The 16,031-nt window shown below is 42.9% G+C and overlaps 1 protein-coding gene across 8 annotated transcripts in view; it reads right to left on the bottom strand.

Annotated features, from left to right (window-relative positions):
* The window catches only part of LOC129830442 (probable E3 ubiquitin-protein ligase HECTD2), a 35,166-nt gene that overhangs the window by 14,124 nt on the left and 5,011 nt on the right, over window positions 1-16,031 (bottom strand). For 3 of the 8 annotated variants that reach the window (XM_055893061.1, XM_055893214.1, XM_055893155.1), the window contains exons 5-15: window positions 13,722-13,811; window positions 13,562-13,626; window positions 13,351-13,399; window positions 11,950-12,059; window positions 11,530-11,678; window positions 9,259-9,382; window positions 8,854-8,950; window positions 8,129-8,236; window positions 7,309-7,468; window positions 6,796-6,884; window positions 2,436-2,594 (exon numbers count right to left, since the gene is read on the bottom strand). In XM_055893061.1, the coding sequence (XP_055749036.1) occupies window positions 2,436-2,594; window positions 6,796-6,884; window positions 7,309-7,468; window positions 8,129-8,236; window positions 8,854-8,950; window positions 9,259-9,382; window positions 11,530-11,678; window positions 11,950-12,059; window positions 13,351-13,399; window positions 13,562-13,626; window positions 13,722-13,811 (1,200 nt within the window). The remainder of the gene's footprint in view (window positions 1-2,435; window positions 2,595-6,795; window positions 6,885-7,308; window positions 7,469-8,128; window positions 8,237-8,853; window positions 8,951-9,258; window positions 9,383-11,529; window positions 11,679-11,949; window positions 12,060-13,350; window positions 13,400-13,561; window positions 13,627-13,721; window positions 13,812-16,031) is intronic. The other 5 variants (XM_055893291.1, XM_055893461.1, XM_055893378.1 and 2 more) reach the window with 3 other exon arrangements.

The following is a 16,031-nucleotide window of genomic DNA, read 5'->3' as shown; positions in this document are numbered from 1 at the left end:
ATAAAACTAGAGCCTGCAGGACTTGCTTTGTGGAGTGTGGTGTCTCTTTATCACGGACAGATCTCTCCCCATCGTTACACAACCATTGATCAATATATTTTGACCATGACAGTTTACAATCTAAGGTAACACCAATAAATTTAGTCTCCTTAATGTGGTCAACAGCCACAGCACTCATTACCAGATTCAGCTGAGGTCTAGAACTTAGGGAATGATTTGTACCAAATACAATGACATCACTGTGATTATGCTATTCCAATCCATACCTTAGAACATAGTCACACAAAATACATTTTACAATGCAAAAGCAATCATTCGAAGAACAATGACATGTGTTTGACGTCAGTGCTGGTCAGTCTTTTTAAAGAACTTGTGGTAGCTTTTTCCCTGTCCTCCTCCAATTTAGGAAAAAGTATTCAACAGAGGCCGTTATGTAAGCTAAAACAAGGCCAACTGCCCAGTACAGACCAACATCTGGCAAGGCTGCGCAGCGCAATGTTTATTAATTTAACTAGGCAAGTCAGTTAAGAACAAATTCTTATTTATAATGACGGCCTACACCGGCCAAACCCTTACGACACTGGGCCAGTTGTTTTCCGCCCAATCTCAGCTGGTTGTGATACAGCCTGGAATCGAACCAGGGTCTGTAGTGACACCTCTAACACTGAGATGCAGTCATTCAGACCGCTGCGCCACTCGGGAGCCCAATGAGATAAGATGCATACTGAATAGAAAGCTACACAATTACACCAAAAGCAGTTTAATACTAGTCTTAGTGACAGTAATGTATTGTGTGCATACAAGTAAACAGTATATGATTAACATAGAGTTTGTAACAGTTTGTAAAAGTGAGTTTGTAGAGATTGCAAGTGGCAATGTGCATACGTTAGGTTTGAGAGCCCTCTGCTGGTGAATATTGGAAAATATCAGTACTTCAATCACTTTCAATAGCAAATCAAAAATCTATATTATGTGAAACTACATGATTATATAAGGAAATATTATGTCAACAAAGCATAACATTGATGGCAATTGCAGAACATGTCATGCCACGTGAAGTGTATCTCTCCTCCCTAATCCTCCTCCTTAACTACAGCTGGCATCATTCAACCCCCCTGATCAATAAAAAATGTTGCCATCACCAGGAGAGCTTCATCAGCAGTGTTAGACTGCTAGGTGTGACATCTGTAGGTAGGAATCTATCACTGGTGTGTCTGAGGTGATGGTGGGAGTCCAGCCTGGCACCTCTGAGACCTAGCCAAATCACTCCCATCTCACTTTGGCAGCAGCCACACTGTTATGAGACTGGTGGCAGGGTGAGACTGGGACCGTATGGAGTGTGAACCTGGTTGATTATCTCACACTCCTGTGGCGCACGGCACAAACACTTCGACACCACGCGTCAACAAATAGCACAATATATGACTCCCTAAACTACAAGCACATTACTGACATTATGATGCCTTTATTCCTTCACATATTGTTCAGCTATAAGTAGGAACAGGGGCATATTGGAGTTAATTTTAGCAGATGTTGCTTCAATATATCGACATAATTTTCCTTCCTCACGATGCCATCTATTTTGTGAAGTGCATCAGTCCCTCCTGCAGCAAATCACCCCCACAACATGATGCTGCCACCCCCGTGCTTCACGGTTGGGATGGTGTTCTTCGGCTTGCAAGCCTCCCCCTTTTTCCTCCAAACATAACGATGGTCATTATGGCCAAACAGTTCTAGTTTTGTTTCATCAGACCAGAGGACATTTCTCCAAAAAGTACGATCTTTGTCTTTTTTACTGTGGATATAGATACTTTTGTACCTGTTTCCTCCAGCATCTTCACAAGGTCATTTTCTGTTGTTCTGGGATTGATTAGCACTTTTCGCACCAAAGTACCTTCATCTCTAGGAGACAGAACGCGTCTTTTTCCTGAGCGAAATTCAACTTAGTGTATGTAAACTTCTGACCCACTGGAATTGTGATACTGTGAATTATATGTGAAATAATCCGTCTAAAAACAATTGTTGGAAAAATGACTTGTGTCATGCACAAAGTAGATGTTCTAACCGACTTGCCAAAACTATAGTTAGTTAACAAGAAATTTGTGGAGTGGTTGAAAAACAAGTTTTAATGACTCCAACCTAAGTGTATGTAAACTTCCGACTTCAACTGTACATCCATAATCATATACTGTACAAATCAACACTTTACCCTTCAGAGAAAATCTTAATCATTCTAAAATGTCCTCTCATAAGCATCACGTCCATTCATTTGATTGTAGAAATAATTATCCTTAAAAAGAGGAGTACTGTGTAAGTATACAAATGTTTCATTGACTACTGCAATCAATATTCTTGTACTTGTGATCGTTAGGAGAAGAGTGCAGTGTAATGAGAAAGAATGCCAGTGAGAGTCACAGCTTGTGTTGTGTACATACAGGCATGACCTGCTGCAGGTCGTCCAGGGTGAGGGTCGCCATGCCAACGGGGGGATCGAGGTCACACGGCACCACGGGCAGGGTCAGCAGCTTCTTGTAGACACAGGGTGGGAAGCTGATGTCCAGCGTGATGCTGTTGTAGACGGCCAGTCCCATAAGCTGACACATATCAAGTTGAGGGTGTATCAAAGTCTATGGTAAGGCGGTATTCACAGATCCTTGGCAAAAGAAAGCAATTACCTTCCAACACCAAATGACTCAAGGTTATCATTAAGAGAACTCATATACACCACTTGAACAACAGATTAAAATGTGGTTAGTTATATTCCTTTAATGTAGCATAGCAGTATTGTGCTCCTGAGTTCTTCATACTTCGTAACAATGACAGCATTTTATACTAGCTTCACAGACCCTGCAGCGTGTGGTAATGATCACAATTATCACTCGATTAACACAGTATTTTGCCATGTATATTGGCTAGTAGCAGATCTGAAGAGCGAATATAAACAGCAGGTGTATTATGCATTTACAATGAAATTGGACGGAGCCTGAACTCCTAAAGTGGTTCCAGCTGCTTCTGGCAGATCTCACTTCATGTGTCGCCCATATGGAACTTCTGTGGGAGAGGCTAAGCTGCAGAGCTCCCTAGCTTGCTAAATAGATAAATAGAGTTTGCTTCAACTTATATTGGCGCAGACTTGGGGAAAATTCCATGGGAACTGAGAAGCGGAGAATGAAAATCAGACCGCTCCAGCCAGACTTGCAGCCCACAAAATAAGACAAAACAGAACCTTTCCGTTTTTATCACTCTCTCTCTCTTTCTCTCTATTCTCTGTTGTGACACAGCATTTTTCATCACTCCGCCCTCCCTGTGGTGTTGGTTGCACAGTTTCAGACAGAGACACATAGCCACTTCAGTGTCGGTCAGTGTGCAGTAATTCTAACCGAGTGGCAGACAGACTGGTGAGGTGGAAGGGGTGCAGGGGTATGTGGGTGGACTAGCTCAGGCTGGCTGAACATGCCTCAGGCAAGGAGGGGACAGCAGACAATGGAGAGAGGTAAGGCCAGGACACGGCCCTGGCTCCTGGCTACTGGCTGCCTCTGTGTCTGCCTCATCACTTCTGATTGTGCAACTTGGCGAGATTCGAGTCAGCCGTACCCAAGGGGAGAGCCATGTGCACACAAGCTGCGACTCCCAACGCACACTGACTGTCGTCTCTGTAGAACACCCAGAAAGTGCTGAATACATGGTAGTGTCATTCCACCAATAGCGGGCCCTTTGGGTAGTGTTATTTTGGAAACCTTTTTAAATATATACAGTAGCAGTCAAAGTTTGGACACACCTATTCACAGGTTTTTCTTAATTTTTTACTATTTTCTATATTGTATAATATTAGCGAAAACATCAAAACTATGAAATAACACATATGGAATCATGTAGTAATCAAAAAAGTGTTAAACAAATCAAAATATATTCAAAGTAGCCACTCTTTGCCTTGAGGACAGCTTTGCACACTCTTGGCATTCTCTCAACCAGCTTCATGAGGCAGTCACCTGGAATGCATTTCAATGAACAGGTGTGCCTTCTTAAAAGTTAATTTGTGGAATTTCTTTCCTTCTTAATGAGTTTGAGCCAATCAGTTGTTTTGTGACAAGGTAGGTGTGGTATACAGAAGATAGCCCTATTTGTTAAAAGACCAAGTCCATATTATGGCAATAACAGCTCAAATAAGCAAAGAGAAACAACAGTCCATCATTACTTTAAGACATGAATGTCAGTCAATACGGAAAATGTTAAGAACTTTAAAAGTTTCTTCAAGTGCAGTCGCAAAAACCATCAAGCGCCATGATGAAACTGGCTCTCATGAGGAACACCACAGGAAAAGAAGACCCAGAGTTACCTCTGCTGCAGAGGATAAGTTCATTAGAGTTACCATCCTCAGAAATTGCAGCCCAAATAAATGCTTCACACAGTTCAAGTAACAGACACATCTCAATATCAACTGTTCAGAGGAGACCGCGTGAATCAGGCCTTCATGGTCGAATTGCTGCAAAGAAACCACTACTAAAGGACACCAATAAGAAGAAGAGACTTGCTTGGTCCAAGAAACATGAGCAATGGACATTAGACTGGTGGAAATCCGTCCTTTGGTCTAATGAGTCTAAATGTGCAATTTTTGGTTCCAACTGCTGTGTCGGTAGGTGAACGGAGTAGGTGAACGGATGATCTCCGCATGTGTGGTTCCCACCGTGGAGCATGGAGGAAGAGGTGTGATGGTGTGGGGGTCCTTTGCTGGTGACACTGTCTGTGATTTATTTAGAATTCAAGGCACACTTAAACAGCATGGCTACCACAGCACTCTGCAGCGATACGCCATCCCATCTAGTTTGCGCTTGGTAGGACTATCATTTGTTTTTCAACAGGACAATGATCCAACACACCTCCAGGCTGTGTAAGGGATTTTTGACCAAGAAGGAGCGTGATGGAGTGCTGCATCAGATGACCTTGCCTCCACAATCACCCGTCCACAACCCAATTATATATATTTTTTAACCTTTATTTAACTAGGCAAGTCAGTTAAGAACAAATTCTTATTTACAACGATGGCCTAGGAACAGTGGGTTAACTGCCTTTTTCAGGGGCAGAACAACAGATTTTTCCCTTGTCAGCTCGGGGATTCAATCTAGCAACCTTCTGGTTACTAGTCTAACACTCTAACCACTAGGCTACCTGCTGCCCCAATTGAGATGGTTTGGGATGAGTTGGACCGCAGAGTGAAGAAAAAGCAGCCAACAAGTGCTCACCATATGTGGGAACTCCTTCAAGACTGTTGAAAAAGCATTCCTCATGAAGCTGGTTGAGAGAGTGCCAAGCGTGTGCAAAGCTGTCATCAAGGCAAAAGGTGGCTACTTTGAAGAATTTGTTCAACACTTTTTTGGTTACTACATGATTCCATATGTGTTATTTCAAAGTTTTGATGTCTTCACTATTATTCTACAATATTAGAAAATAGTAAAAATAAAGAAAAAACTTTGAATGAATAGGTGTGTCCAAACTTTTGACTGGTACTGTATTTCATCAAATTTTAAAAGTAGACTCAGCGATATAATGTAGATGCAGAAAGTAAACAGCATAGTTGGTCAATTTCCGCAACAACTAAGAGTGTGGAAACGTGGCTACCACACTGTGAACAGCGAGATGTGAACAGATACTGTGCGTGACTGTGTGAGAGCGAAGTCGTGCATCTCACTCATCTCAATATTTGCTATGGTTCTCGTGGCACCATTAGCATTCTGTCATAAAGAGCCCATGGTCAACATCACAACAAACATATTTTCCCATCTACATAGGTTCAACTAATAAAAATGACTATAAAAGGTGACAAAGTAACAGGGTTTACTGTAACAAGGCTGACAAGGTCATCTTAAATCAGCCATAAATCCCCTTGTGACAGGGGGAATGGAAGCTTGTTGTGTACAACAGCGAGGGGCAATTGAATGCAAACCTCACCCCCCCCCCCCTCAGTGTACTTAAAACATCTATGGGTAACAGGGTTTTTCACCACAAAACACCAGAAGTTGGCCAAGAAGAGTAGAAACTCACCTGCGTTTAAACTATGATTTAACTATTCGATGTTCAATGTTTCTTATGAAAAAATAATTTTAAAACGAATAGTTGTACCATACTAAAAATAGTTCATTTCACAACTAGGGCTTCACAACTGTGGGTCTTAAGTGGGCTCTAATCTTCAAAGAAATCTGACAAACATGAAGTAGGACATGTCAAAATGGAGATTTTATGAGAAAACAACTAAATGATTTGAATGAAAACAAACTACTATTGAAATGTTAACATGATTTAGTTTAGTTAGAGTGTAGGTGTATATGATCTAGCTGTTACATTTAGTTTTTGATCTAAATAAACACAATGTCACAAGGATATAAAAGCACTCTATTCGTGGAACGACCCAGTAACTTAACACATTCATATTCTGCATGCTTTAGTTATTCTATTAGATTACATCAGATTACAATGTGCCAAATAGAAAAGCACTGCAGAGTCTCTTCAGTTTAGAAGATGACAAACTGAAAAATTCCCACAAAATTATAGTTCTAAAACTAAAGCTATCATCTGCAAAGCAGCAATTAACCTGGCATAGGGAGAGTGGAGAACCTCGGAGTATCTATGGTAAATGTGCAAAGATTCCCAGGAGTTCTTCCTCACTACGTGACCTGACTAAAACTCCAGGCGCCAGTTACAGAGTACAACATGAGGACTCCAGCTGTACGTTGAGAATCTGTTTACAGTTCGCGAAGGGCTACACAGTACCGTAAATCACGGTATGGTACAAAAGGATACGACTCCGACCAATCGGAACTCGGAGAAGTTGTCACACTTCCAGCTGCTGAACCAGTGACAGTGGGAATCCTTGAAGAACGTAAACATGCCTGCAGAGAGGAGACACAAATACACTCTGCTTAAACACAACTCCACCCAGACATGACATAGACATAAAACACAGGCCTCCGGTCAAAGACAGATAACAAATGTTCTGAATAGAGTACATGGGAATTTAGTTTTTTGGACTGCTAGGTCCCAGACCAAATGGGAGTTACTGTAAATAGAATGGTCATCTATTGCAGTGCTACACATCTGTCCCAGAACATGAAGATCATACATTTTACTTTTTTTCTTAATTAACAGGTCAGCATTCTTAGTCTGGGTACTGGTTGAGACTGTAGGATGAAGAATAGAAAGCCAGGGCTAAAGGAGAAATACATCTCCTGGACATTTACTGTTATCTATAGAGAAAATAGAATTGTTGCAAACAAAACAGCTGTAACATCTGTATCTATATGGCAACACATATACCTGATCTGTTTGTCCCATATGTCTCACCGTAGTCTGTGTGAAAGATCTGTCGGACGAGAAGGAGAAACCACTCCTTGGTCAGACCACCCATGTCTAAACCAGCCTCCCCCACAAACGACACTTTCAGCTTCTTCTTCAAGTCTGCTCGATTTCTAGTCAGCTAAAAGCAGGAGAGCAAGTTAAGCTGTGGCCAACTTTCTTGAACTTATCAGAACAAGGCATGCCACATGTCTGAACTTATACAGTTGAAGTTTAAACTTGTTTTTCAACCACTCCACAAATGTCTTGTTAACAAACTATAGTTTTGGCAAGTCAGTTAGGACATCTACTTTGTGCATGACACAAGTCATTTTTCCAACAATTGTTTACAGACAGATTATTTCACCTATAATTCACTGTATCACAATTCCAGTGGGTCAGAAGTTTACATACTGTGCCTTTAAACAGCTTGGAAAATTCCAGAAAATTATGTTAAGGTTTTAGAAGCTTCTGATAGGCTAATTGACATCATTTGAGTCAATTGGAGGTGTACCTGTGGATGTATTTCTATTTTTACTAGGATTAAATGTCAGGAATTATGAAAAACTGAGTTTAAATGTACTTGGCTAAGGTGTTTGTAAACTTCCGACTTCAACTGTACATACCTTGGATGTTTCAGTTTTGAAATGCACTGCATGGAAAGCAGTGAAATAACTGAATTTATATGAAATTAATTGGCGCTTACATTATTGCATAACAGATATAGTAATCAAGCCTCTCTTCCAGGGCTGTCTTCTTAAATAAGGTTTTTGTGTGTCTGTTAGTTGGGAAATGGTATTACCTCATCCATTGAGTCACTGACCAGCTGCAGCCGTCGGACTTTGATGTTGAGAAAGAGCAAGCTCATGTCCACTCGCTGTCTGCGAGACACTTTGTCCACCAGGCTTTGCTGAAATAAATAACAAGAGCCACTCCTTATGTTGTTACCACAGTACATGATGTTTAAATTGGACCACTGCTGTCTGAGAGGGAGAGCGTATGTTTTCAATCTGATTCAGTGAGATATACACTGTAAATATTGTAAACTTATTGTTCTTGGTTTTTCCTGACTACAAGATGGACTGGGAAAAACTTGAGGACCTATACAGTATTCACTCCAACATACATAAATTATTTTTATAAAATTAAACATATACTGTATATACAAAAGAATATATATATATATATACAAAATCATATATATATACAATATACAAAATAATATATACAAAATAATATATACATACAAAATAATATATATATACAATATACAAAATAATATATATATATACAAAATAATATATATATACAAAATAATATATAATATATATATATATATATATATATATATATATATATATATGCATTTTCTGTACATTAACACTAGGAAGTCAATATGCCAATATGAAGAATGATAAGAGTTAGTCTGAGAATGTGAAGATATTGTCTGTGCTTTGACAGTGCAAAACAATGAAACTGTCAAATATGGATGACAAGGACCCATGTGGGCAGTGACCTCTGTCTCACCCTGGCCATGCTGATCATCTGCTGTTCAGAGTCCTTCTGGATAACGGCCTTCTTCACCACCGTGGACAGAATGAAGGCGAACTGGCAGAATGTAAACCTGGGGACGAGGAGTAACAGGGAGGAACGGGAATATTTGGTTATCATATGGAAATAATATTTTGGTTTCATCAGGGATTGTGTGATTTTGGTGTATGATACTCATTGAAGATAGCTGCTGGATATATTTGATGTTGCAATCTGACATCATAAACAAATAATCGGTTGTGCTAATGCTGAAAGCTGACACAAGAGGGAGCTCCATTTATTTACAGGGAAATACAGGAACCATAACAGCAAGGGCTGTGAGGAGAATTGAAGAGCACTGGTCAACATCAGCTTTGCTCTGATAATATTGTCCTGTCACACCTGGTAGAGTTTCCCTGAGTCTGCCATATTCGATAGTCTTCCATGAAGTCTGTGTGGTCCAGTGTGGGGTTGTAGAAGTCAACAAAGGGCAGGATAGGAGTGCTAGAAATGATATTTGCTGCATCTACAATGGAGAAAAAAGAGAAACAGTATCGAGTTCTCTTGGAGACTGATATATTCTCATGAACTTTGACACCTCTTCTGACCCTCAAACAACGTCCACTCCAGACACATATGCGTAGGAGAACCAGACAAATATGGGTAGATAACCAGACAAATATGATTAGAAGAACCAGACAAATACGGTTAGGATTAGAGGTCGACCGATTATGATTTTTCAACGCCGATTGCGATTATTGGAGGACCAAAAAAGTCCAATGCCGAGTAATCGGCCGAATTTTAAAATGTATTTGTAATAATGACAATTACAACAATAATGAATGAACACTTATTTTAACTTAATATAATACATCAATAAAAATCAATTTAGCCTCAAATAAATAATGAAACATGTTCAATTTGGTTTAAATAATGCAAAAACAAAGTGTTGGAGAAGAAAGTAAAAGTGCAATATGTGCCATGTAAAAAAGCTAATGTTTAAGTTCCTTGCTCAGAACAGGAGAACATATGAAAGCTGATGGTTCCTTTTAACATGAGACTTCAATATTCCAAGGTAAGAGGTTTTAGGTTGTAGTTAATATAGTATTTATAGGACTATTTCTCTCTATACCATTTGTATTCCATATACCTTTGACTATTGGATGTTCTTATAGGCACTTTAGTATTGCCAGTGTAACAGTATAGCATCCGTCCCTCTCCTCGCTCCTACGAGGAACACATCGGCAACAGCCACCCTCGAAGCAGCGTTTCCCATGCAGAGCAAGGGGAACAACTACTCCAAGTCTCAGAGCGAGTGACGTTTGAAACGCTATTAGCGCCCACCCCGCTAACTAGCTAGCCATTTCACATCGGTTACACCAGCCTAATCTCGGAAGTTGATAGGCTTGAAGTCATAAACAGCGCAATGCTTGAAGCACAGTGAAGAGCTGCTGGCAAAACGCACGAAAGTGCTGTTTGAATGAATGCTTACGAGCCTGCTGCTGCCTACCATTGCTCAGTCAGACTGCTCTATCAAATATCAAATCATAGACTTAATTATAACATAATAACACACAGAAATACAAGCCTTTGGTCATTAATATGGTCGAATCCAGAAACTATCATTTCGAAAACAAACGTTTATTATTATCGCATATACCCTGACTCTGCGTGCAATGAACGCAAGAGAAATAACACAATTTCACCTGGTTAATATTGCCAGCTAACTTGGATTTCTTTTAGCTAAATATGCAGGTGTAAAAATGTATACTTCTGTGTATTGATTTTTAGAAAGGCATTGATGTTTATGGTTAGGTACACGTTGGAGCAACGACAATCCTTTTTCCGCGAATGCGCACCGCATCGATTATATGCAACGCAGGACACGCTAGATAAACTAGTAATATCATCAACCATGTGTAGTTAACTAGTGATTATGATTGATTGATTGTTTTTTATAAGATAAGTTTAATGCTAGCTAGCAACTTACCGTGGCTTCTTACTGCATTCGCGTAACAGGCAGGCTCCTCGTGGACTAGTTAACTGTAAGGTTACAAGATTGTATCCCCGAGCTGACAAGGTAAAAATCTGTCATTCTGCCCCTGAACAAGGCAGTTAACCCACCGTTCCTAGGCCGTCATTGAAAATAAGAACGTGTTCTTAACTGAATTGCTTAGTTAAATAAAGGTGTAAAAAAAAATACCGATTTCCGATTGTTATGAAAACTTGAAATCGGCCATAATTAATTGGCCATTCCGATTAACCGCTCGACCTCTAGTTAGGATAACCAGACAAATATGGTTAGGATAACCAGACAAAAATGGTTAGGATAACCAGACAAAAATGGTTAGGATAACCAGACAAATATGGTTAGAATAACCAGACAAATATGGGTAGATAACCAGACAAATATGGGTAGGAGACGCAGACAAATATGGTTATGAGAACCAGACAAATATGGGTAGATAACCAGACAAATATGGGCAGGAGAACCAAACAAATATGGACAAGAGAATTCATCTCTGTAGAAAGTGCAGTTTAATCCATTACAAGGGATAGACCGACCCCCCTTTTCCCTAAATCTCCACACCACTACACTAACATCCCCCTGCCCTGACCATTGCCCCAGTCTCATATCTCTGTGGGGGTGGAGATAGAAGACGTCCTACTCACTGAGGAGGGAGAGGACCTTGGTGGCGGAGGGGATCCACCAAGAGCACTTGGCCATGGGGGGAAGCTCCTCAGGCTTGACTGGGAACAGACGGGTGGAGATGAAGAGGTGCAGCCGCTCCACCAGCTGTTTGAACCGCTTCTGGGACAACCTGGGTTAGATAATCATCATCGAGGCATTATCACCATGGCAAGGAATACATTTTAACTTTCAAAACAGATTGTCTTTGCTTGAAAGCTATGACTGCTCAATACCTACCAACTGCTACTAAAACAATTTGGAAAACGTCATTTATTTAACTTTCCTGGATAAAGAATAACAACATGGTTTCTTTCTGTGGACTGTGTTTACTTTGTGGATAACAACTACAGCCTGGAAAAGCATGAGACTGCATAAGACAGAGGAACAATTCCGACTCTTACTTCTTAAACCAGTGCATCAGGAAATAGTGGTCTGCTTCCACCAGCACGGCTATTTGCCTCAGTAAGTGTGCATAGATGACATATGTGGCTGGGCTGGTGCACTGAGGGTTCTGCAACAAAGAGAAGCTTTTTCAGCAGTGGAACTGCACTTCAAAAAGGAAATAAAGCTTTACAACAGAAGTCTTCTAATAAAGACTGGCATTACAGAGGAAACCAGACTATTTTACTTCAAACATGACCTCATCCGTTCCCTCGGCAGAGAGAGAGCGAGAGAGCGGGGAGAGAGAGAGAGAGCGAGAGAGAAGAAAGAGAGGAGAGGAGAATAATACCACTGGTATTATAAGGATCTGACTGACATCAACTAAGCCAATCAGACACATTTACCAAGGCTGCTTCCCACATGGCACCATATTGCTTATATACTGCACAACTTGATCAGAGGTGCTATGGGCCCTGGTCAAATGTAGTACACTACTCTATGGGCCCTGGTCAAATGTATTGCACTACTCTATGGGCCCTGGTCAAATGTAGTACACTACTCTATGGGCCCTGGTCAAATGTAGTACACCATTTAAAAAATAGGGTGTTAATTGTGATACAAACCCTACAATTAATTAGTTAATTAATAATTGTCTTGTCCCTTTCAATTTCACAGGATCTGTCAGAGAGCCTATCAACAGCCCAAAGACAAATCACACTAAATGTAGATGAGAGAACTGGAGAGACTCAATGACCACAAAAAGTTGTTGGCAAGAAAGGGATGGAAGACGTACTTTTTAATTTACGGTCCTATAAACCCCATAAAATGTCTGAAACAATAATTAAACCATGAATGGGATGGAGACAAGAGTCTCCAACCAAAGTCTCGATTTTTAGCAGACAGAAATCATCCCAGTTCAACTCAGCCATTTCCCAGTCTGCCTACCGAGTCTCTGCCAGGCTGTTTGTGTCCATATTTGGCCGGTGCCAAGCCTACCTCTAGTCTGTTGGTCATGTGTAAAGTAAACACTCTGCTCTCATTATATCCAGAGCCTGACTGAGACTGACTGCTTGGGCTATGACTGGAGTCAATGGGCCATGTGGTGAGGGAGCGCATCAAGAGTTTCCTGTGTTTGCCTTTAGACTGAGGGCTGAGGGGGGCATGTGGTGAGGGAGTGCATCAAGAGTTTCCTGTGTTTGCCTTTAGACTGAGGGCTGGGGGGAGGTAATGCGTATATTTGAATGCAGAAACGGCCTCACTTATAATGAGGAAATTGCCGTTATTACAGTTACATAATGAAAGGAGTTTGTTATTTATAGCGTGGAATTAAGTATCAGCGGTCAAAAGAGCACATTAGCCAAATCTGTGTGTCATTTGTACCAGTAGTGTGTACATATGCAGCACGTGATGCATGACGTTACCTGAACTAGAATGAAATACGCTCTCAGGTCATCCTTCGTCCGTCGACTGCTAAACAAAGCAGACAATATGAAGTTAATTTCATTTCTCATCCAGTATGTAACATTTGCATCAATATTCAAGTCACAAAGAATAGAGCTTTACTATGTAGAGAGGAATCCTTTGATTTGAGTGTCAAATAAAAGAGCACTACACTATAAGAATGCCACACACCCTTTCCATTCTCTCAACAAGCTGTTAATGATCCCCTTCAGCACTGCTCTCTGGGCATCAGGAGGCTGTTGGATCAATGTTAGATCAAAGTTAGTGAGAGGTTTTCATTTCAACAACCTAATATAAACATGGCTATTCGTTGCTCTATCATTCTACATACCGTGAGCGATAATGCATCATAGACAGCATTAACGAATTTGGTATTGATTCCTGAGTCTTCAATCGTGTTGAACGGAGGGCTTGAATCTTTCTGGAAAGAGAAATTAAGAGCACATTTAGATTAGGACTAACACATAGGTTAGTGTCACGCCCTGACTTTAGTTATATTTGTTTTCCTTATTATTTGGTTAGGTCAGGGTGTGACAAGGTTGGTTTGTTTAGCTTTTGTATTGTCTATGGGTTTTGTCTTGTCTAGGGTTTTTGTTATCTATGGGGATTTTGTATTGTCTAGGGGTATGTAGGTTGATGGTGGCCTGGATGGGTTCCCAATCAGAGACAGCTGTTTATCGTTGTCTCTGATTGGGGAGCCTATTTAGGTTGCCATTTTCCAAGTTGGTTTTGTGGGTAGTTGTCCTTGTTAGTTGCCTGGATGCACTACGTTGGCTTCACGTGTCGGTTTGATATTTATTGTTTTTGTTGGCGACATCGGTAAATAAATAAGTATGTACGCTCAAAAAGCTGCGCCTTGGTCCACTCCTTTAAACGGCCGTGACAGAACTACCCACCAAAAAAGGACCAAGCAGCGTGGGAACCAGGAGCAGTGCAATCTGGACTCATGGACATGGGTGGACATTCTAGACGGCAAGGGATCCTACACATGGGAGGAGATCCTGGCTGGTAGGGATCGCCTCCCATGGGAACACAGGTGGAGGCAGCCAGGAGAGCGGAGGCAGCAGGAAAAGGGAACCGGCGTTACGAGGGAACACGGCTGGCAAGGAAGCACGAGAGGCAGCCCCCAACTTTTTTTGGGGGGGAGGCACACGGGGAGTGTGGCTGAGTCAGGTAGGAGTCCTGAGCCAACTCCCCGTGTTTACCGTGGCAGGCGTCGTACTGGGCAGGCACCAGTTTATGCGGTGGAGCGTACGGTGTTCCCAGTACGCGCTCTTAGCCCGGTGCGCTACATCCCAGCTCCCCGCATCTGCCGGGCTAGGGTGAGGATCCAGCCAGGGCGGTTGGTGCCAGCCCTGCTCTCCAGACAGCCAGTGCGTCTCAGTGCGTCTCCTCGAGTCAGGATATCCTGCGTCGGCTCTGCGCACTGTGTCTCCCGTGTGTCTGCACAGCCCAGTGCGTCCTGTGCCTGCGCCCTGCAAGTGCCGGGGTAAAATCACCATCCAGCCAGGACGGGTTGTGCAGGTCCTTAGTTCAAGACCTCTAGTGCGCCTCCATGGCCTGGTCTATCCTGTGCCTCCTCCGAGGACCAGGCTGTCTCTCCGTCTCCTCCCTCCAGGTTTGCCCGTCTGTCCTGAGCTGCCAGAGCCTCCCGCCTGTCCTGAGCTGCCGGAGCCGCCCGCCTGTCCTGAGCTGCCAGAGCCTCCCGCCTGTCCTGAGCTGCCGGAGCCGCCCGCCTGTCCTGAGCTGCCAGAGCCTCCCGCCTGTCCTGAGCTGCCGGAGCCGCCCGCTTGTCCTGAGCTGCCGGAGCCGCCCGTCTGTCCTGAGCTGCCGGAGCCGCCCGTCTGTCCTGAGCTGCCGGAGCCACCCGTCTGTCCTGAGCTGCCGGAGCCGCCCGTCTGTCCTGAGCTGCCGGAGCCGCCCGTCAGTCCGGAGCTGCCCTCCTGCCCGGAGCTGCCAGAGCCTCCCTCCTGCCCGGAGCTGCCAGAGCCTCCCTCCTGCCCGGAGCTGCCAGAGCCTCCCTCCTGCCCGGAGCTGCCAGAGCCTCCCTCCTGCCCGGAGCTGCCAGAGCCTCCCTCCTGCCCTGGGCCCGCGGCGAGGGTCCCTGCTCTAGAGGCGCCACCAAAGTGGGTAAAGCCAGAGGTGGAGCGGGGTCTGCGTCCCTCACCAGAGCCGCCACCGCGGGGAGATGCCCACCCAGACCCTCCCATATAGGTTTAGGTTTGGGGGGGGGGGGGGGGGGGGGGGGGTACTGTCACGCCCTGACTTCAGTTATATTTGTTTTCCTTATTATTTGGTTAGGTCAGGGTGTGACAAGGGTGGTTTGTTAGCTTTTGTATTGTCTATGGGTTTTGTCTTGTCTAGGGTTTTTGTTATCTATGGGGATTTTGTATTGTCTAGGGGTATGTAGGTTGATGGTGGCCTGGATGGGTTCCCAATCAGAGACAGCTGTTAATCGTTGTCTCTGATTGGGGAGCCTATTTAGGTTGCCATTTCCCAAGTTTGGTTTTGTGGGTAGCTGTCCTTGTTAGTTGCCTGGATGCACTACGTTGGCTTCACGTGTCGGATTGATATTTATTGTTTTTGTTGGCGACATCGGTAAATAAATAAGTATGTACGCTCAAAACGCTGCGCCTTGGTC

Source organism: Salvelinus fontinalis, chromosome 1, assembly GCF_029448725.1.
Source record: "Salvelinus fontinalis isolate EN_2023a chromosome 1, ASM2944872v1, whole genome shotgun sequence".
NCBI classification, from domain to species: Eukaryota; Metazoa; Chordata; class Actinopteri; order Salmoniformes; family Salmonidae; genus Salvelinus; species Salvelinus fontinalis.
This window is presented reverse-complemented; position numbering and strand designations above follow the sequence as displayed.